Below are 23,231 nucleotides of genomic sequence, written 5' to 3' on the forward strand. Positions count from 1 at the left end.
CCTTAATAAAATATTTTACATAGGGAATTACGGACTAACCTTAAAAAGCATTCTATCTTCCTAAATAGAACACAAATGTAATTTTACCTATTTTTAATAACTCATAAATGTTTATGTTGTATAGTTACGCTATCAGGAACTAATGGAGCTACTAGGCTATCACCTACAATTAATAGTCTTCTGATGGCCTTGCTGTACTTTTCATAACGTGCAATTATTTTAATAGGATTTCTTGTTGTTAGTAGGCCTGCTTCTGGTACTCTCCTTTTCTAATTTATTTACTCTAATCTCTGTTATCAAAGACAGCATAAACAAAGCAAAAATGAATAAGCTGAGAGGGTTACCTCTGAGTATCAAATTGTACTTTAGAGCATGCGCTCTTTGATAAATACTTCTGTTTATTACTTACTGGTTACTGACTTTGTTACAAGTAGTTGAGTTTACCAGACAAATGGGTCATCACCAGTTAAGTATCAGTGTATATACATTTACTGAATGATCTATGAGTGATTACTATTGGCTGTGAGTTAAGAACATAGGTCCTAAATTCAATGGTCCTAGGTTCAAATCCCAGCTCTTCCATTTTACTAGCTTTACTGATGAGGCACGTTACTCATTAGATTAAGCTTCAATTTTATTGTCTATAAAAAGAGGCTAACAATATCATAGGATATTGGACCATATCATAGGATTGTTGTGAGGATAACACAAAATAATATGTTCTGGGCAGAGAGCCTGGAACAAAGTAAGCACACAACAAAAGTCAGCTGTAATTATTACTACCATTACTACTATAGCTACACAAAACTGTGCCAGTAAACTTAAGATGCTTAAGATAGTTTATATGGTTTAGAAAATAGTGTAAAAGTTCAAGACTGGATTTTGTACTATGGGGAATACTGCATACATACTGACAAAGGAATCTGTACAAAATAGGATCAAATGTGGAGTTACACTTTTAACAAGCATTTTCAAAATCCTGCTTCCTTCTTTGCAGAAATTGATAAACTGATCCTAAAATTCATATGAAATGCAAGGGACCAGAATAGTCAAAACAATCTTGGAAAAAAAAAAAAAAAAGCTTGGAGGATTCAGTCCTCCTTTTACTACAAAGGTAAAAGATACTATAATGAAGATGTGGTGCTGGCATAAAGATAGACATATAGAACAATGAAAGAGAACCGACAATCCAGAAATAAACTCTCACATTTATGTCAAATGATTTTTGGCAAGGGTGCCACAACCCTTCAATGGGGAAAAAAGAAATCTTTTGAATAAATGATGCTGAACAACTAGGTATCAATATGCGAAATAATAAACTCTGACTCCTACATCACACCATACACAAAAATTAGCTCAGAAAGTATTATAGACCTATATGCAAGAGCTAAAAATATGAAACTCTTAAAAGAAATCACAGGAGTAAATCTTCATGGCTTTGGGTTAGGCGGTGATTTTTAAAAAACCACAAGCAATAATAATAATAATAATAAAGATAGGCTGGACTTCATCAAAATTAAAAACTCTTAGGCAGAAAACGATACCAACAAGAAAACAAAATGACAGTCCATGGATTGGGAGAAAATAATTGCAAATCACGTATCTGATAAGAAACTTGTATCCAGAAAGCGCTATTGCAACTCAATAAAAAGAAAGAATTCATTAAACAAAGGACAAATTATTTAAATAAACATTTCTCCAAAGAGGATATACAAACAGCCAATAAGCACTAAAAACAAACAAACAAAAAAACACTTATCATCATTAAGTGATTAGGGAAATGCGAATCAAAACCACAGTGAATACAGCTTCGTACCCACAAATAATCAAAAGAACAGACAATCACAAGTGTTGGTTAGGATGTATAGAAATTGGAACCCTTATATTAGGATGGTACAAAAGTAATTGCATTTTTGCAATTATTTTTAACCTTTTAAACCACAATTACTTTTGCACCAACCTAATACCTTGCTGGCGGAATGTAAAATGGTGCAGCCACTTTGGAATAGGTTGGCAGTTCCTCAAAAATGCTAAACATAGTTACGTTATGACCTAACAATTTCACTCCTAGGTATAAATGCAGAGAAACAAAAACATCCGTCCACACAAAAACCTGTGCAGTAATGTTCATAGCAGCATTATTAATAATAGCCAAAAAAGCAGAAACAACACAAATGTCCATCAACTCATCAATGGCTAACCAAAATGTGGTTTAATTCACAAAATGGAATATTATTCAGCATTAAAAGGTATGAAGTTTTGATACATGCTACAATATGAATCTTGAAAATATTACATTAAGTGAAAGAAGCCAGTCACAAAGACCACATATTGTGTGATCCCATTTACATGAAATGCCAAGAATAGGCAAATCTACAGAGATAAAAAGCAAATTGTGGTTGCTTAGGTTAGGGAAATGGGAGAGGGGGAAAGTGAGATGGGGATGGCTGCTAATAGGTACAAGGTTTCTTTTTGAGGTGATGAGATTCTAAAACTAGATTGATAGGATTTTGGTGATGATTGTACAATTCTGTGAATATACTAAAAACTGTTGAATTATATACTTTAAATGAGTGAATTATAGCTCAATAAAACTTTAATAAAAAGCAGAAGCAACACTTCTGCAAACCAAATTTGAAATCTGTCTTTATATCTTAAAATCTGAACCTAATACAAGAAGACTTACATATTAACAAAAGAAAACAATAAAATTTCAATAAAAAGTAAGAACTTATAAGTAAACACTTATAACTAATAAAAGTGAACTGGCATCTGAAGATGACTAACTCGGCTGCACATGTGCAAAAAAAGAGCAGCCACTTCCCACGATGGTCTCTATGTATAAGAATCCCTCCCCTGGAAGTTACCAAGAAATTTTAACAGAACTTATAAACAAACACTTTAAGCTATATTTTAAAAAAGCTTAGACAGAATTCAATCAGAATTTCTCTAAAAGGTACTTCTCACAAAAGACAAATATAAGAAAACAAGAAATAAGACTTAACTTCTACTACATCTATAATTCATTAAAAATTTACCTAAATCTTACTCCTATTGTGAAAGAAATGGAAGGAAGAAGAGAGGAAGGAAAAAAGAATCCTTTAGATTCATACTCATTGAATATCATACTGTATACTCAACATAATTCAGGTGAGAAAGTATAGTGATAAATGCTGAAATCATCTTCAAAGGGTATTTTGAGTAATCATGTATTAATTAATTAGAAAATTTAAATAACCAATATACTACATCTGATTAAGCAAAGCTTGACTTAAACCTAAAATAATTCTCTGTAAGTTGGGAAACAACACTATTTCTAAATGTTAAATAATGTTTTTTCAACCAATACTATTATTAATAAACTTGAGTATAACAAGATTACCATAGGACAGTTTTATGGGGGAAAAGCTCTTACAAACAAGCTCACTTACTGTTGCAGTTACGTCATCTGTCTTCAGCTCTTTTGGTTTGAGAAAGTAAGCGCCTATTGTAGATCTTTGATAGTTCCAAGTTGAGCAAGACAGTTTACCTTGATGGCAAGCAATGATACCATCCCAGTCACTTTCACGAGCTTCCTCTGAAACATAATTAAAATCATAAATCAAATTGCTTTTCATTCTCTCATTCATTCATTTACCTATTATTTATTAAACATCTAATATCCATGTTATCATTAGGCACTAGGAACACAATTATAAACAGGTATCTCCTGATAGCTATGAGTTTCCAATCTAACAAGATATTCTGATTAGAAGAAATTACAATAAATTATGATAGTGTGTTATAAGAGCACTCAGGAAGAGTCTGCTAAGAAATTTGGGGAGAGTTAACAAATGGCTCCCTCAAAGAAGCAGTAAAACAAGTAGTAATTAACTGAGGGTGGGGGGCACACACAGGCCCGAGAGTAACTTGAACAAAATTATAAAATTAAGCACAGCAAGTAGGTGACGCATTTTCTCCAAAGGGATGAGAAGAGGTCAAGGCAACTTGGGCCACATTACAGAGTGTTTTGAAAGCCATGTTAAGGAAAGGAGATTCTACCCTAAAGGTAATTAGGGGCCACTGAAAGATTTGTAAGACAATGAGTGAAATGTTTCAGATGTTTGAGAAAGACCACTCAGACTCGAAGATAAAAAGTAGAGAGGAGGGTGGTCAAAATTAAAGTTTAAAAAAAAAAAAGTCACCAGGTTGTTAGTTATAATAACCTTGAAGTAAAAATGGTGCCTATACAGTTATTTCTATGACAGTTTTCACTCAACAATTCCATCACCTATACATTTTTCTTAAAATCACTTCTTTGAATAAAGCACTGCTCAAGTGACAGTATATACTAAGACCTCAGTGTATTTAGGTATTTATTACTCAGAACTCTACTTTCTCAATTCTTGCCTTTTTATATTAGTGACTTTCATTATTCCACATATGACAGAATAAAAAGAAGGGCCACAAAATGAAATACCAAGGATTGTTTATTAGTAGCTCTTATAGAGAAGAGCAAAGCCAGAAATTAATAGATAACAAGTTCAAATTATAAATAACTCATTTTCGGTCTTCACAAAAGTACTTGGGGTTACCTTTTAGATAATAATATTTGCATGTACTTGGGGTTACCTTCTAGATGCTTAATAATATTTGCAAAAACATTTATTGACAAGGAAGAAATAAAAAAATATATTGAGATTACTTTACAGATGCTTATTCATATTTGCAAAAGCATTTATTAAAATGGAGAAAATAAAGAAATATATAGTAGGAAATAAATGACATAGCAGAATGTCTCAAAACACAATATGAAGTTACTTACCAGCTGCAAACTTTGTGATGGGTGGAAGTCTCACTGACATGGCATTCTGAAGCCCTTTACGTTTGACTCTCTTTTTATTTATTAGTCCTGAGGTTGGGGGAGAGGAGAACATAGCTATGAATCCTTCATAATGAAAATATACATATAAGTTATTTATTGTCACGTAACTATGAAGTTCAAGATATTCCCATTTAAATCAGGAGCAAAATGATGATGATATTACCATTATTATTTAATCATTTGTGAAGTTTAGCCTATGTAATTACACCACAAGAAAATAAACTATAAGATATGAATAACCGAAAAAAAGAAGGTAAAAATATCCTTTTTTGCAGATGATATGATGATCAGACAGTCATGTCAATTAAAAGAAACAGCCCGGTGCAGCCAGATAGCTCAGTTGGTTAGAGCGCGGTGCTCTTAACAACAAGGTTGTTGGTTTGATCCCCACATGGGCCACTGTGAGCTGCGCCCTCCACAACTAGATTGAAACAACTAATTGACTCAGAGCTGATGGGTCCTAGAAAAACACACTTAAATAAAAAAACTTAAAAAAAAAAAAAAAAAAAAAAGAGAAACAGCCAAATAATTATTAAAAGTAGCAAGTTTCACTGGACCAGCAACAGAACCAACACAAAAAAAAAGTAGCTGAATTCCCTACATGCAGCAATATTTAGTATCACTATAATAATATATAGCACAACGAACAAAGATCACATTTACATTAGCAAAAAAAATTTAGGAAATTACATTAAAATATGCAAAATAGCACTAAATAATCTTAAATATATAAGATTGTAAGGAGGAGATATGTAAGGAGGAAAGCTGAAAAACACACTTCACTGAGGAAATTAAAAGACCACTTGAATGAGGATGTATGATATTCCTAAATGTGAAGATTCTTAAAGATAACAAATTTCTCCAGTTTAATTCAAAAAGGAATTACTTGGGATATTGATTTAAAAATGATCCTGAAATTCATCTGGAAGTATATACATGGATGAATAGCCAGGATATTAGCTTTAAAAGAGTAATTATGAGTAAAATTGAAAAACATTTTTGTTTAGTAAACAAAGTATTCCAAATGCAGAATAGAGAATAAAATGTGTCCTTTTTACAAAAAGATGGGACACTGCTTACTTGGATGCTTCTGTCTTTAATATTCTGCATTCCTTCTGTCTTTAGTATTCTACATTCAATAGACGGCTGAAGTTAGACCGTCAATGTACCTTGGGTGGCAGCAGTATGTTGTCAACACCCAAGATGTCTAACTCTTTTCAATAACCTTATAGCGGCATCTCAACCACTTCTTCAGCAACACTGATCTTAGGACTGTTAGTACTACCACCCTTCCATACAAGTGGTTTTTATTTCATCCAAGAAAAGAGGAAATTTATCAAAGAAACCTCCACTGCTATCTCACAGAATCTTGAAACGTTTTTGTGACCAGCAGTTTTCTTTCCAGTTGCAAATGACCTACCATGCCCTAAGCTCTTGTTAAATTTTTCATGTATCGTGGAAAATGACTGAAGAGTTCCATCTTGACCTGTTGAGATATATATAGAAAATGCCTAATCAAGCTTCATCAAAACAATGGACCATCTGAATCACAGATCGTTAAATCGGATTCTATAAAAAGCTTTAAGTTATAGTTTGGGACACTTTAAAAGGAGAGTCATAATGCAACTACATTCTTCATTACAGTATTCAACTGTGCACAGAATTCTATTTATTAAGAACAAAGAATAAAATGAGGTACTAATAATTCTCAGCATATTATTAGAATAAGCGAGGGCTACATTTTCAGAATCTGACCATGCTGAGGATTAGTAAATAGAATGACACTCCAAATGAAGATATCATCTACACTGCTTCCTGAAGTATTAAAAAAGAATGGCCTCATTTTTCTTCATCTCATTTTATCTACATTTCCAAGTCACTCAAAGGGACAGCTGAATCTAAAAATATGTAAATACCAAAACTTACTAAGTATTAAGCACCCTGCTCTCAATAACTGTTGGAATTAACTAATAGCATGAAGCAGAAACTCACTTGCGCTAAGAATTTGTTGTCCGTTTTGTCCATAATACCTAATTTTGGTGAGAGGAGCACTATGTCCCATTCTGAATCTCAAAAGCCGTCCTTCACCTGCGGGACCATCAAATATCCATATCTGCCAAGAAATACAAAGGTAAGGTTCTTCCACAATGTGTGAAGTACTCTGCAAGAAGCCAAATCACCTTTGACATAAATCAGCTGGCACTGGGTAATGCTTCCCATGCCGCTGACAGGGGCTGCAGGAGAGAGAAACTATAACTCTGTCTCACCTCATTGCAATCATGTAAACTCCTGGTTTTTTTGTGTTTTTTTCAATCTATACCACTATCTTACTTATCCCACATTCCTTCCATCTTTTAGGTTCCAGGCTAATATATTAAAGCAGGCTTGTAATAATACAAGGGTAGGACAGATGAGTTAGGAAGATGACAATGATAATCATAATACCCTGAGAGCATTGTCAGCACCATTTGTGACAAGAAGTGGCTCTCTATGGAGAAATGTCAGTCCGGCGATTGCTGTAGAATGTGCATTTCTCATTTGATTGACTAATTTTTTGTCTTCAAGATCCCAGAGTCCAATATGGCCACATGGGCTTCCAGCTGCCATTACTGGATGACCGTCTGTTATTAAAATAAAATACATTAACAAAAACATGCACCATAAAACAACTACATAATTCTTTTCTCCACCTTTTTAATCAATGAAGTTAGAATAAACTATACACCAAGAATCTATCCATAGTCTTTTGGCTCTTCATATCCCAGTATTTCATTCATTACAGTATTTCATTCATTTCTATTAGATTAAATTACAAGAAAACATCTATTAAGAAAATTTCTGAGCTTCTAAGTAATGCATTTTAAGTGTTCTTAACTCTTATCAATAATTAAGACTTACCTGTACGAAATGAAATCGAAGTAATAGGTCCCCAGTCTTGACGAAACTTCATTAACGTTTCATCAAACTTAATGTTGTGAATGATAACCTGACCCGACATAAGACCAACAGCAATCACATCCACAGCTGGTGCCTGAAAATTAAATTATTCACTATTTTCAGAGCGTTACTAATCCTGATTATATGCATCATTACTTATGCGTAATTAAAAGAACTTATGGAATATCTTCCTGAAGGTGGCAAAAAAAGGGCACTAAGTATTACTATTGTGGCATACTTTGGATTTAGCATGGAAATAAATATTTAGGAATGATTTTTCTAAGTTACTTCCCAGCTTCAAATCTGGTAGTCACCAGCACCTCCCTACCCCCAAAACAGCCAACTTGGGGAGAAAACAGCTATAATAGAAAAGGAAGCTCACATGTAAAATCACTATAAGTCATTGACTGGATGGAAACAAACAAAAAAAGACAACTCCTAGAAAACATATAAAGGCTCACCATATGCATGGCAACATAAAAGGCCAACTACAAAGGAAGTGAAGAATTGTTTACTCAAGGAAAACAAAAAAAAACCTACAAAACAGGTTAAAAGGCAAAAAAGTTTTACAATTAGTCTGTTCCATCTCTAATAGCCTATGATTATAAACTTCATTTTATACAACAGTCTTACACACAGGCTCTATATTAATTTCCTCTATTATGCAGAGAAGATCAATGTCCAATACTATTATAGAATGGAATCAAGCCAAACATTTGATCAATTGGCCATCATATGACTACAACGCATAAGAGCCTGTGTAGAATCTGTGGATATTAAAACAAGTATATTCCTTGCCCTCAAGGAACCTAATCATCTGATACCTTTGGGGTCTTCTGGGCAGGCAAAGGCAGAGCAAGGTTTATAGTAATAACAGAGGATAAAAGAATGCATGTAAATTGGGCAGGAATAAGTAATGGATATTTAGAAAGACCAATGTACATTAGCTGCATATGTCCAATTACGTATAAGATTATCTGCAGACAGACTTTCATTCATTCATACGTGTTCTGCAGATGCATAAAAACAAAAAGCAGTTATTTCTGGAAGAGTCCAGGCTTTAATGAAATATTAAGATTTTGGCCCCAATTATTTCAAACTATAAATATCAACATCCTGACAAATGTCTCTGTACGACCTACAACCTCCCGGCTTCACCGAACAATTCATCGCTGCTCTGCACAAGGCACTGGACTACATGCTTGCAAGATAACTAGTAAACATGGTTCCACAGCAACTACAGGTTTAGAGCCTAATTCCAGGCAAAGGAATTTCTACCAAGTTTACAGTCAAAGGTTTTATTACTTGCTTTCAATTACATTTCCAAAACACAATTTTTAGGGTAATATTTACAAAGATAAACTAGTCTACATATTTTGTGTTTAAGTCCAAACATATGATCGACCCCTGAAGCTGAAAGATTCTACAACTTTGTTTCTTCTTTGACTTGACAGAAAAATACTAACCTGCTGAAGAGCTGTCACTCCAACTTTCCATCCTGGAAATGTATATAGAAGTTTACTACAAGAAGAAAAATAGTTGAAAGCTATTTTTTGGAGGAAAATAAAATCAACTACATATTAAAAAGTTAAAAGATAACAGGTGTGATATTTATTAAGTTCTTACTCTGTTCCCACACTATTCTAAATATTATACATATATATATATATATATATATATGCTTATTTAATAATCTTCAAAACAATCCCATGAGGTAGACATTTTCCAGATAAAGAAACTAAGTAACTTAAATATGTGAAATAAGTAAACTAAGGTCACATGACTAATAATTTACAGAGCCTAGAGACATCAATTCCAGACCTCACGCGGCTAATAACTACTATACTATGCCACCCAGTTCTTTAAGAAAATAGAGGGGAAAAAATACATGAGTAAAAACCATTTTAGATTACAGACAACAGAAAACAATATTAGAATATAGGCAGATCTCATTTTTCACTGTATTGTGTTTCTACAAACATATCATATAGGGAATACATTAGAACTACATTACTGCTCGTATGTTACATAACTGTTATATGACACTAGTGATGCTGCCAAATTTCAGAATCAAGCCATGAATGATAAGTCAGTCCATGGAGAGCAAACAGAGATCTCTGAAACTGTTATACTGATAATCAATAAAGTACTAAATCATGTATTAAATTCTGTAACTGGGCACAGATTATTAGTTCACTCAATGACTACCCATGGGATACTAAATGTACAATAAAGAGTGTAAATATCACATAAAGAGCCTAAAGAGATAACCATAGGGGCAGAGCCAAATATCTCAGTCATTATCCCTGAGCCTAGCACAGAGTAGGCAGTCAATAATATTTGTTAAATGAACAGGAACACTAATTTAAAACTAAAAACCAGGATAAACATTAAACCTTTGAGAATCGTACTTTCTCTCTTGAATTTATAAGGGATTTATAAAGACAATTTGGATAGTCAAATATTTTTGTTTTTCTTTTTAATGCTATACAAAGATGTCTCGGCTACCCCTTTTTTCTCTGGATAAATATTCAAATAACAGGTCGAGTTATTTAAAATCATTTATCTAGCCCTCTAGCTATACCAATATTATAGTAGATGTCCATCATGTTTATGGTTGATGATGAAATACTTTAACTCTGAAAAACCATTCCTATATGTTATCACTAAATGAATACTGACTTGCTTTGCCTTCTTTTACCTTGGTTTATCGAAAACTAGAAGCTGCCCAGTGACAATCTAATAATTATTTTCTGATCTTACGTGACTTTACTAGATCCTTCTCTACAGCGATATGGATTTTTTACAGTGAGTAGGGCCATCAGTATATACTTTTCAATGGGCATTTATGAAGCTGAGTAACCATTCCAAAAACATGTATATTTATTGAAAGCCCTTTCTTTAATAAACATATAAAGGCAGGGAGAGAGAACTGAGAGGCTTAAGTATGCATTAGGGAGTAGCAGATGAGAATATGGTAGAAGCGATCCATGTTGTGTTCTGAAAAAGTGCTTACTTGGACTTTACGTTCCACAACTGTAGGCTTCCTTGTTCACTGCCAAGAAGAATTTTATTCAAGTAGGTACTTGGATGCAAAATTGCAGAAATTTTAAACACTGATTTATCGAAAGTCAATTGCAGGTATTCTTCTACAAAAGTAAGTTATAAATAGCAAGTAATTATTTTTTTATAAAATAGTTCAAAATATTTTTCATATACCCAAATATTTAGCACTTAAAATCCACCACATCAAAGATTTATGTACTAATATAAATCAAAGACTTATATATGAACCTATAAACATTCCTTGAGAAATTTAAAAAACGTGTTGAAGGACAATTTATAAATATAATTTAGACTCAAAAATTTTCTAAAAGTTCTAATATCAATAGTAAAAAATTTCACTCACCGCTGAATTGGTTTACAGAAATGAAAAATAGAGTTAAAAAAATATGAAACTAGCAATCGGCCTTATTATTTTTATAATTAGATCAAGAAGTGAGTGAATATTCCACATGAAGTGTTTGCTCTGAGCTCTTCCAAGGTGAGAAGGGCCAAGTATCTAAAAAGCTTGATGGGCCACTCAAAGATGTGAAAAGTAGAGGCAAACCTCAATGAAACTAAGAACAGTGTCTCTCACACATTTCCACAGAACCTCTTACAGAGGAGAGTAAAAGAACTTAGAGCCCTGTGCAGTGGGATATAGCACAGCCTGCTGCAAGATCAAAACATTTTTTGAAATCTTACATACATTTAAAATTCCTATGTGTAAAGTTTGTTTTCTACTTCACATAGTTCCATCTATGATGAAAACAATTTTTCACTAAATTTCCCAATAAATTTGAGTATCAAAGAAGGTACATTTCACTTAATCTTTAATTCCACATACTATCTGGCACACTGCTACACACTCCTAGGGGTATGTATAACCCAGTTTAAAAAGCATAGACACAGGTGAAATTATACCAAGTTTACTTTAAATACTATTTTCAAAGATCTTTGCCTTTATTCAAAAATAGCAGTTTTACTTAATATCGTTATAAAGAGCTCCCTGAAAACACTGGTTCAATGTGTTGCTGTTAACAAAAAGCTGGGCACCAGCATCAACAGAAAGCCTGCTAGATTCTAAAATCACATTCTCTAAATTTATAAAAGACCTTTTAACAGCCATCTGCACAGGGACTACTTTTGGAATTCTGTTCCCTCTACTTGAGCAGACAAAGAAAAGAGTAACTAATTTGAATAATACATGGAATAACTCCCAGGAGAGCAATCTCTAGAATTTCTACTAAAAGGAAACATACTGTATCAAAAAATGAGTTAATTAAGAGATAATATAAGATAAAAATGTAAACAGATTAAAAAACTAAAAGCTTTGGGCGGCCAGATAGCTCAGTTGGTTAGAGCATGAGCTCTGGACAACAGGGTTGCCAGTTCGATTCCCACATGGGCCAGTGAGCTGCGCCCTCCATAACTAGACTGAAGACAATGAGCTGCTGCTGAGCTTCTGGAGGGGCAACCTGATGGCTCAGTTGGTTAGAACGTGAGCTCTTAACAAGGTTGCCGGTTCATTTCCCGCATGGGATGGTGGGCTGCGCCCCCTGCAATTAAGATTGAAAACGGCAACTGGACTTGGAGCTGAGCTGCGTCCTCCATAACTACATTGAAGGACAACGACTTGACTTGGAGCTGATGGATCCTGGAAAAACACACTGTTCCCCAATAAAAAAATTAAAAAATAAGACAAAAAACAACTTAAAAGCTTTAATTCGTGAAAGATCCAGTCTGTTACTGAGGAAACCTGGGAATAGTCTGGTGATAAATTCCTAATCTTTGAAGATAACATAGTTGCATAAACATAGCTCACTGCATACATGCCACTGTACAAGTGTATCACTGTTAAAGGATGTTGACTCATCCTTAGAAAAAAGGATGTATATTTTCCTTCATATCACAGGATCTTCAAGTTTACTATTATAATCTCTTTTACTGAGAGTTGAAAATACAAACCAAGAATTAATAAGTGTAAATATATACCAAAATACACTCGAGGAAATAACATATCATGTCATTCAACTGGAGAACTGTAATAGAAAATGTACTAGTTGAGATAAACACATTTAACAGGTTATAAATAGCTCAACTAGCTGATTAAAATTGCTTATCTGTTTTTCACTCAGAACCTTTTTTCCTATACATGTTAAAGATTCTTTCTTAATTTTTTTTACTGCTTATATTCGAAACCTCTGGTGTTAAAGTTATGCTTACATAGGTTTTTAATTTTAACTACAAACATACCACCCCAAGATAAAGCAACAAATTGGTTAATTCTTACCTTCTGAGTATATGTGCCATATAATAAGAATGCTGTCAATATCAACAGAGATAACGTGATCCCCAAAGGGTTGCAAAAGACGGATTTCTGCCTTATGACCTTTAAAGGTATGTACTACCTATAATGTCAAAATTCAAAAGAATTATTTGATATTATTAATCATTCATCATGTAATATTATTTATATTAACCAAAAAAATGCTAATTCTGAAGATGTTCATATTAAGAAATGTGGTCCAACTTTTGATTATCCATTGACAAACAGCAAGGAACTAGGCATTTCCCCTGCTCCCCGAGCCAGTCCAATAATAAGGAAATATGAATTAGGAATACAGAAATGAGACCTCAGAGACTCAGCCTCCCAACTGAGCTTAGGGAGGAGGCATGCACACATCTGGGTCCACAACCCAATTCAAGCAGCATAACTCCATGCATCCTAGAAAAGTGTTATATTCTAGAAGGCTAATCTCTAGTGACTCCACCACCACCTGGGTTCCAGATGAGATGAGGGAGGCGAGGTGGGAGATGTAAGGTACTTCTTTCCTATAGCTTTCTGTTTTAGGGAAGAAGTATTCCATTCCTTAGTAACTACAGCCCCTTCTTCAGTTTCAGCTCTCGCCAGGTTCCAGGAACTCTATTTCTTCTCTATGACCCTTTGGCCCTAACGATGGAAACAGCTTCCTATAGTTGATAGACTCTGATGCCCTCCCACATCTACCAGGGAAAATTACAAACTGCAATACTTTGCAAAAAAAAAAAAAAAAAAAAAACAGACACATTTCCTGACTAAAAATTCAAACAACTGCCATTAAAGAGCTCCACAGGTAAGTTGCTGTCCTCTGCCACACACAGTGATAATGTGTGTGGACATTAGGAACATTAGGAACAAATGTCAGTCCAAGTCAAACCTTGACAAGTACACTGATTCAATCACTTGGCTATCTAGGCATCCCCACTGTCATTTTCCCTTTTCATTCTGGACCACTAAAGCCAGGTCATCAAGTTGTCCCAGGACAAACTTAGAAACCAACAGGTAGCTAAGACAAGAAATGATTCTTCCTCAGCAGTGGAGAAACAAAGAATCTAGGTTTCTCAATTTAGGGAACAAGCACTTGGTTTTTAGAAAAGGAGTCATGGGCTGAGTTGTCCATAAAAAAGAACAGCCAATTCACATAAAGCAGTAGTGCAAATATGAATCTCCCAGGAAAGCATTTTCAAAATATACAGAACTAAATCCTATCTCAACCAAATATACAAAGTGGAAAGTTCCAGAGAGAAGACTCAATTGCCACGAAAATTTTGAAGATGCCCAAATAATTCTGACATTAACCACTGGGAAAGAAAACGATACTAAAGTTTTAACTAATTTTAAGAATTTGATGAAATTAACTTTCTCTTCCTCCAGAAAACTGTATATACGCGTATGTTAAAAAAAAAAAAAATCAACTACTAACTGCAAAAGACAAACAAATAAAAATAGTTCAGTGACACAAACCTCTTTATTTCGAGCAAATGCAGAGAATACATTCCCGTAAGCAGCAAAGACTAGCCTCCCATCAGCTGCCATACAGCAGATATCCTGTGGAACAGAGTTACCTAAGAAAAAAGAAATATAAAAGAAGTATGAATTTTTAAGCTCTTGGATCAGATAGAAACCTCAAGTATACATATAACATTTTTCATGGTTTCATACACACACACATACATATACACATATATGTAAAATGAAAGCTGAGAATTAGAGTATAAAATTTTGACTTTAATGTTATTTTAGACATCTAATAACTATCAGACTGAGACTATGAAACCACCCTAAGCTTACCTACGAGAATTAATGTCTAGTATTTGCAGACAGAGAGACATAATTCTAAAGAAATAAAGCTTTTTGAGGTTACTTAGGAAAAACTTAATACCTCACTTAAAGCTCTAGCAGATGGTCATGCATGTGAACGCCTTCAGGAACATCAAGTTCACTAATAACTCCAGGAAAAAACTTTAAAACTAAATAAAAACCTAGAACCCTGTATAACTCTACACTATAGAGTACCCTAAGAAAAAAAAGTCATGATATTCTATATGCTGACCCTTAAAACGAACAATATGTTTCCACTCAGTCCTCTCCAAGGTAATTATGCCTATCACATCTAAGCATTGTTTATACATGATTTCTTGAGTCCTCTCTCACTACTATAATCAACTTTTAAAAAATGTTTTTAAAGAGTTTTATTGAGAAACAGTGTGTATTTCCAGGACTTCATTGGGGAACAGTGTGTTTTTCCCAGGACCCATCAGCTCCGAGTCAAGTTGTTGTCCTTGCAATCTTAGTTGTGGAGGGCACAGCTCAGCTCTAAGTCCAGTCGCCGTGTGGGGAGATGAACTGGCATCCTTGTTGTTGAGAGCGTGAGCTCTAAACAACTGAGCCATCCGGCCGCCCCTAGGCAGCTCAGTGGCACTCTAGTTGCAGAGAGCGCAGCTCACTGGCCCATGTGGGAATGGAACTGGCAGCCCTGTTGCTCAGAGCTCATGCTCTAACCAACAGAGCCATCAGGCCTCCGTGGACTTTTTATTTTTTATTTCCTGTTTTGGAGGCAGGAGGATTAGAAGATAGAGGATTGTTTTAAGTATTTTTCACACTGCATATTACACTTCGGAGTTTCATTTCCATATTATTATTATTATAGGTTTATTATCTACTTCTGTAATCAACTTAGGATATAGTGTCCTTCTGTCTTCTATAATCTTTTATAAAATGTAAGTTTTATCAGACATACACACTGGATTCCTTACAGTTCTCCTGTTTCTCTTACAAATACCATTATTTGATAGTGAAACTAGAATCTCTCAGCCCCAGGAAGCCCTTTATTCTATTAAGCAGTTTTCAAAAAAATAAGTATTCCTTCCTTTGGAAAAAATATCAAAATGTGGGATAAGGGAAAACTCTCCCTTCAGTAAAAGAAATGATGGAATCAAAAAAAAATCACTATTTGGAAATCATAATACTGATTCAGGCAAGAATCACTAAATGATAAAAGCAGTGGTTCAAAGAGTAATAAGATATTTACATAGTCTCCAAGTATCTTACCACAAGGTACTTAATAATTACAAAGAGTAAAACTTTAAAATGGAGCTTCTGACAAATCTCACCTTAACCAAATGATCAAAGTTATCACTGCCAGGAAAAGGACTAACAAACAGCGTGTGCCTCCTGATATGATTCACTGAGAATTCAGCATCATTTCTTTGCTATTCTTGCCATAGTGCATAACCTGAATCTAATAATCAGGGAATTTTTTTTAATCAAATCAAAGGACATTCTAAAAAAGAACTAGCGTAGATAGTCTTCAAAAATGTTAATGTTGTAATATGCAAAGCTTGACAAACTATTCCACATTAAAGAAAACTAAAAAGATATCACACATTAACTGAATGTAACACATGATCCTGACCTAGAGTTTTTGGTTGTTTGTTTGTTTGTTTTTTGCTATGTATCAGATATATGCACTGGATTCCTTTTATTTTCTGTAAATCTTAAATTTATGTCAAAATTTTATAAACATGCATATTCAAGATAAAGTCTACACTTACTTACTGCGACCAGACTAAGTTTCTGAACCTGTTTTAAAAAAAGAAAAAAAAAGGATTAAATTTTCATTAACAAAAACAATTATAATAATATAACACTTGAAGATTAAGATACAAGTTCATACATAAATTTGTTACGCTGCCCTTCCTAAAAAAGACATTGATTCTAATTTTCATTATTAGGAAAGCTTACAGTTTCAACTATTTCATCAGGGGTGGTGATGGTAGGTGCAGGTGAACATTTTCTATAATGGGCCATACAGTAAATATTTTAGGGTTTTAGAGGCTATGTGGTCTTTGTCGCAAATACTCAACTGCTAACGTACCACGAGAGCAGCCATATATAATACATAAATATATGTGTATTCCAATAAACTTAATCTATGAGTAAAGAAGTTTGATTTTTATATAATTCACATGTCATGAAATACTGTTTTTAAAATTTTTTTCTCCAATCATTTAAAAATTTCAAAACTGCCCATCTCCGAAGCACAGAGTTCAGAGAGGTGTAAATGGGAATTCAAACACTAGAGATACAAGAGTGCTAAGATTGAAAGGGCCCTTAGGGATCAATTAAATATCCTGGTTCTTAAATGAGAGTAGATGTCTTCATGCCATGCCAAAATTTGACTATACTGTATTCTACTACTGTGCAAATTTTAGTTGAAGTTGTTATGACCTATTATAATAAACACAAGCATACATGGACAATAATTAAAATGTCATGGGTCATATAAAAACAAATGGTGGGCACGATTGGCTTGTGGGCTCTAGTTTGCTGACCCCAATCAATTGTTACTGATCCAACCCTGTAGCCTTGAGAAAGTTACTTTGATCTTGCTGTGCCTCAAATTCCTCATCTACAAAATAAGGATTAAAATAGATAACTACTTTAGGGGATTATTATGAGGATTCAATGAATAAAATTTGTGTGAAACAGAGTGCAGCCAGTCACACAGTAACTGCTCAAAAAATGTTAGCTACTATCACCACCATCTCCACCTTGGGCATGGCCCTCACTTTCCCTTCCGCTAACTCTGCGGCTACCAACAACCAGTTCATCTTGCTAATAACCTGCTTGATTTTCACGATCCTTCAAGCAATACAACTTTATAGCACCGTTTCCAGAAAACGTGCTTAACTAACACTTGCTATTATCACTCTCATCATCAAGAAAAGGTCTGTTTTCACAGCGAATACATTCATTTGGAGAAGACAAAAGAAACAAGTAAACAACAAAAGACGATTTCAACGATTGGTGAGATATGATGAGATATTAAAGGAGAAAAGCCCATCACTAACAAGCAGGAAGGGTGCTACATAAGGGTGTTATGAAACAATGATGTGTATGTACCTTGCAAAGAAATTGCTGCAAGGTTTGCAGTAAATGGCACCATGACAGACCCTCAACACTGGCAGAATATAGATGCCGGGGAACTTTAGGGAAATTAGTTTGCTATCAATATGGATAGTCCCCTAAAATATAATTAATCTCAACCCCATCAGTTCTCCCAATATATTCTTTCACATTAAGAATGCGGGGGACGAGGGACTTGTCTTAATCACATTTACATCTTCAAAGGAACTTCAAGAGATATTTACTGAACCAATATATTGCCACAGAACTGAAATGTTCTCCAGTATTCTCCCCTAGCCAGACTGCCTCTGAAACTCGCCCCAAGCGGGGATGTGATGCTTAGGCGAAACAGGGCAAGAAGGGCTTAAGGGGCAGAAAGGCAGGAAGCGAAGCCTTGGTAGGTGGAAGGGAGGGGTCGGGATCACCCCAGAGCTGAGCTGGCGGCCCAGGAGGGCGATTCCCGGGATGCCCGCGAAGGAGGAAGGCACTCACGTCATAGGTGTGGAAGCTCTTGCCCACGCAGGTCGTCACATAGAATCGGCGCTTCAGCGCACTGAACCGCACCACGTGTGGAATGTCGTTGCTGAAAAGCCCCAAAGCCCGGAACCCTGCGAACAGCGCGCTGGCCGTGCGGCCTCCCGCGTCCTGCTCCATCGCTGCGCGGGGCCCGGTTACTCTGGACTCCAGTACCGGTGCAAACCGCGTACCCGACCTTTCCGCGCGTCTCGCGGAGGAAAGCTTTGCTTGGGCAGAAGACTCACAGTCGCTTCCGGTGTCAGCTGCCAACCGCGTGAGCGGAGACTTTCCTCAGTGCAACTGAAAAAGAGCTCCCTCCGGAGCTTGCAGGCGAGGCTCGACTTCGGTTCCGCGGGCCACAGGCTCCAGCACTTCGTTGGTGCTCCTGAACTCTGGTAGGGCTGGAAGAAACTGGTCTCTTTTCCGTGGGAACTTAGGGAAAGAGAGCGACAAGAGAAGCGCGAAGTCCAAGAAGATGAAGGGGAGACCAAAGTCTTAACCCAAAAGGTGTCAGGTTAAACGTGTAAAACCATGAGACTATGAAGAAATTTGAACACTGTCTGGGTATTTGATGACACAAATTATTGTTAATTTTTATGTGACAGTAGTGTTGTGACTATGTTTTTAAAGGTCCTTATTGTTTAGAGATACATCCCGACATAGTTACACATAAAATGATATATCTGAGGGTTTGCTTTCAAAATAATTGGGGATGAAGTGCAGGGTTTAGATGAAACAAGATTGACAATTGTTGAATCTCAGGAGTGGGTATGTGAGAATTCAGAATACTATCCTGATGCTTCCAATAAAATTTAAATTCTTTATAATAAAAAGATTTTTGTTTGCCTTCTACTGAGTTTATTTACAGTAAAAATGAATGGAATATTAATGGATTATTAATTTTTCCCTCTGAGTTACAGACGTATGTACAACCTAGATAAACATTTTAAAGAATTTTCTAAATTGTGTATAATGCAGATGTTGCTTTTATAATCAGAAGCAAAGACATCTGCATCTATTGGCAATTTGGGGAGAGAATTGAAAAGTTTCCTGACCAGGACTTTACAGTTCACAAAGCTTTTGACACCCATTATCTTAATATAATCCTCAAATTAAGGCTGTGAAGTGTTTAGTGCAAAAATTATATTACTGTTTTACAAATGAGGAAATTGGATCATTGGGGTTAAGTGATTTGTCCAAAGTTCCAAGATTATTTAGTGCCAACATCCAGGCTAACACAAGGCTTAGAACGGGAGGAGAAAGGGAGATCACTGAAGGGCAGCAATCATATTTTCAAGACCAAACCTTGGGCCATATGATGTGTGTGAATTCACATTAAATAAGGAACGTGAGTGAGGTTTCTGGAGATTACCTAATGTCGATCAATTAATACTAGTGTAGCAATTTGAATTTAGCCCTGTCTGACAATCAGATTTATGTTCTTTGACCTCCATCTGGACGTGAGACAAAATTTCTGAAATTAGAACTGTCATAGAAAATCTACTAAACATGCATGTTAACCATTATGTTGTGATCTTTTAAAGGGAGGATGTTATGGGCTGACAGTGAGTTTTCCAGTTTTAACAGTTGGCCAGAGTTTATTTCTCCTTACCAGTTGCTTCCCTGAGTTACTTGCTATTCAGCTGCCAGCAAATAATGTGAATGTGTAGTCAGAGAAAAGGAACGAGCTATTACTCTTTTTATTTGGTGATGTCCCCAAGGATGCCAGTATCAAGTCAGAATAAAAGAAACAGTGGATGTAGTAGATCGTTGACAAAGGATCCTTTTCAATTTGATTCAATGCATTGGGGCATCACAATATTCTGATAAATTAAATATATAGCTATGTCATGTTATCATTTCTGACTTTTTAAAACGGGTTAAATATGAATGTTTCTCAGTAGTTTATATAATAAAGATCATTTCTTTTTGGTTACTGACTACATGTATTGTGATCACCGGCCTTCAAATGGCCCTCAATGATTCTTACCTCGTGGTATTCATGCCTGTCTGTAGTCCTCTCTCACACTGAGTAGGGTGCCATGTATATCCAGGCAAGATTATAAAAAAAAAAAAATTGAAGTTTTGACTTGCTCCTTCTTGAGTCATTTGCTCTTCATAAAGTCAACCACTATGTTGGGAAGATACTCAAGCAGTCCTATGGAGTTTTTCACATGGCAAGGAACGGAGTGCCTTCTGGCAATCACCAGCACTACCGTGCTAGACATGTGAGTACAGCACCTTGAAAGCAGATCCTCTAGCCCTAGTCAGCCCTAGTCAGGCCTTCACATGACTGCAGCTGACATCTTGACTGCATCCTCATGAAAGATTCTGAGCCAGAACCACCCTATTAAGTCACTCCTGAATCTCAACTCTATAACTTATAAATGTTTATTGCTGTTGTAGGCCACTACATTTTGAGGTAATTAATACGTAACCAATACACATTAATACATAATGTATTTATGATTATCTTGCTAATCAAATTTTAAAATGCTTACATTTAGTTCTATTGTATTGATAGAAGCATGTCAGTAACCCAAGAAAATTTCAAAATCTTTCTTGTCCATCCCCTTAATTCGGAGATGAGTTAACTAGTATGGACTACAACTGTGCAACTCGGTGGTAGAAGAGCAAGTACCACATGTCAGTTCTCCTCATTCTCAACCCAAGACTCTCCACTTTGAGGAGTTGTTCATTCTGGCTGCCCCATTTTTGCTCTGTAGTGGAAGATGTATGACATCACATCTGTCACTGGTTCAGTAGTGCCACTAGAGCACACATTGCACTCAGATATTGTTAACCAGGGTAGAAATAAGAGATTTGCTAAATAAGTCAGATCTATTTTTTCCACAGATAAGCATGTACATTTCACTAAAATGTTGTCGTGGCAATTCTGATTTGGAGTTTGGAGACTATAGGAAATGCTTGTTTTAGCCAACCTCCTTGAGAAATGTCTTCTAAATGTTGCAGTGTAGAGAAACCTCTTTCATAGCAAACTATTTGTTTCAACTCTTTTCATGTAAATCCTCCTCTTTTTCACATATTAAACACTATTCTTTCAAAGTAATAAAGCATTTAATCTGCTTCACAGTTTTGCCTGTGGCCAGGTCTGGATTGGCTTTTTCCCTAATCACCTACTTTGATAATACTTTCCTAATTACAGTCAGTCCTAAGAGTTATCAACCCAGTTGCTGCCATTATTAAAGTTTAACAAGGAAATGAATGGTGGATGATTTTCCCAATACTCAGAACAAATTTTACCTGGTTAAATAACAGCAAATAAAACAGTTCTTCAATCGTACCCAGGCTAACACTTAGCCTGAAAGAAGCGTCAGCTCCCTGGAAAGAGTATCCTTAGGTTTGTTATCACTTCAGGCACCCACACAACACTATCCTTTCCTGTAGTTAGGGTAGAGAAATTCTCTTTGTTTTAAAGATCCTTTTACTTCCTTTTTCAATTACACTGGGAACTCAAAGTTGAAGTACTCCACTGTAATGAGCTGGGATAATAGGACACGTGGGCTAACAGCATCAGATGACGATATCATGAAATACCATTCAATGCTCTGCTGTTCTCTTGAGGAATTTTGTTTGACATGAGTGCCAGAAATACAGGCCCTCCAAAGATCTGTAAAAGGTAGTTCCCAAGGCCTATTCCTTTTTGTATAACAGCTTTTCCTAAGTACTCCAAGCAGTCTTTTCCCTGAGTAGAATATCTGGTATGAGACTAGACCCATGAAGGCCCACTGACAGTAAGGTTATTACTTTTCTTTCATCCTCATTTAAAAAAAAAAAAATTATGCTACATTGATGGTAATAAAGACTTTCTTCTCCATTCATTACCAGACGTTCCTGACACCAAGGGACTAAGGGTAGGAGGGGGAAAAGGAAAGAATTAATGGAAAAAATTAATCTGCAAATTACCATAAAAGTTCTTACCTTGAAGTAGATCTTTATAAAAGAATTATCTGGAAGGAAGATGTTGGCATGTTTTGTTATCAATATAATTTGAGCACATTTCAGGTACATAATAAACACAAAATGAAGACGTTATGATCAGAGGTGTCCACCGACCTGGAGAATTGTTAGGAACAGTTGTGAGGCCATAATTTCCCAGCTTATCTCATTGGTACAGAATCAGCATCCACTGTTGCAAAAATGGTCTCCCCAGAAGCAATACCTGATCATCAAAGACCTCTCCAAAACTAAAAATTTATAAGGAATAATGTGTTCTTGGAGTTCTCTTCCTTATCTCTTTTTTAATCATTTGCTTATAGGCCATATAAAACTATATTTATGGGTCAGTTTAGAATTCTAAATAACTGAATACATGGTTGGATATGACTAAACTATTGTCACTGGGGTTGGTCAATATGCAAAAGAATCGCTGAGGACCTACAAACCAATACTCTGATTCAGCAGAAGAGGGGCAGACAAATAGGAATCTACATTTAAATAAACTTCCCAGGTGATTTTAATGCCGGTGGTCTGCAAGTCACTTTGAGACCTTTTGACCATTAAGGAAATGGCTGGCATAGTGATGCTGTCAATACTGGAAATGGATGAGCTCATGGAATGTGTGCTGCCAGTACCTGTTAGCAGGATTTCAAATTCTCTGGCACCAGTTGAGAAACGGCA

General features: G+C 35.5%; 1 protein-coding gene across 1 annotated transcript in view; it reads right to left on the reverse strand.

The window, feature by feature from the left end:
* The window catches only part of WDR36 (WD repeat domain 36), a 39,594-nt gene extending 20,727 nt beyond the window's left edge, over positions 1–18,867 (reverse strand). The window contains exons 1-12 of the mRNA XM_019727769.2: positions 18,567–18,867; positions 16,721–16,748; positions 14,631–14,731; positions 13,137–13,254; positions 10,818–10,950; positions 9,268–9,322; positions 7,763–7,895; positions 7,310–7,485; positions 6,857–6,977; positions 6,285–6,350; positions 4,805–4,891; positions 3,432–3,577 (exon numbers count right to left, since the gene is read on the reverse strand). Coding sequence (XP_019583328.2) covers positions 3,432–3,577; positions 4,805–4,891; positions 6,285–6,350; positions 6,857–6,977; positions 7,310–7,485; positions 7,763–7,895; positions 9,268–9,322; positions 10,818–10,950; positions 13,137–13,254; positions 14,631–14,731; positions 16,721–16,748; positions 18,567–18,728 — 1,326 coding nt within the window. The 5' untranslated portion in view covers positions 18,729–18,867. The remainder of the gene's footprint in view (positions 1–3,431; positions 3,578–4,804; positions 4,892–6,284; positions 6,351–6,856; positions 6,978–7,309; positions 7,486–7,762; positions 7,896–9,267; positions 9,323–10,817; positions 10,951–13,136; positions 13,255–14,630; positions 14,732–16,720; positions 16,749–18,566) is intronic.
* Between the last annotated feature and the right edge of the window lie 4,364 nt (positions 18,868–23,231).

This window comes from Rhinolophus sinicus, linkage group LG03 (genome assembly GCF_036562045.2).
Source record: "Rhinolophus sinicus isolate RSC01 linkage group LG03, ASM3656204v1, whole genome shotgun sequence".
NCBI classification, from domain to species: domain Eukaryota; kingdom Metazoa; phylum Chordata; class Mammalia; order Chiroptera; family Rhinolophidae; genus Rhinolophus; species Rhinolophus sinicus.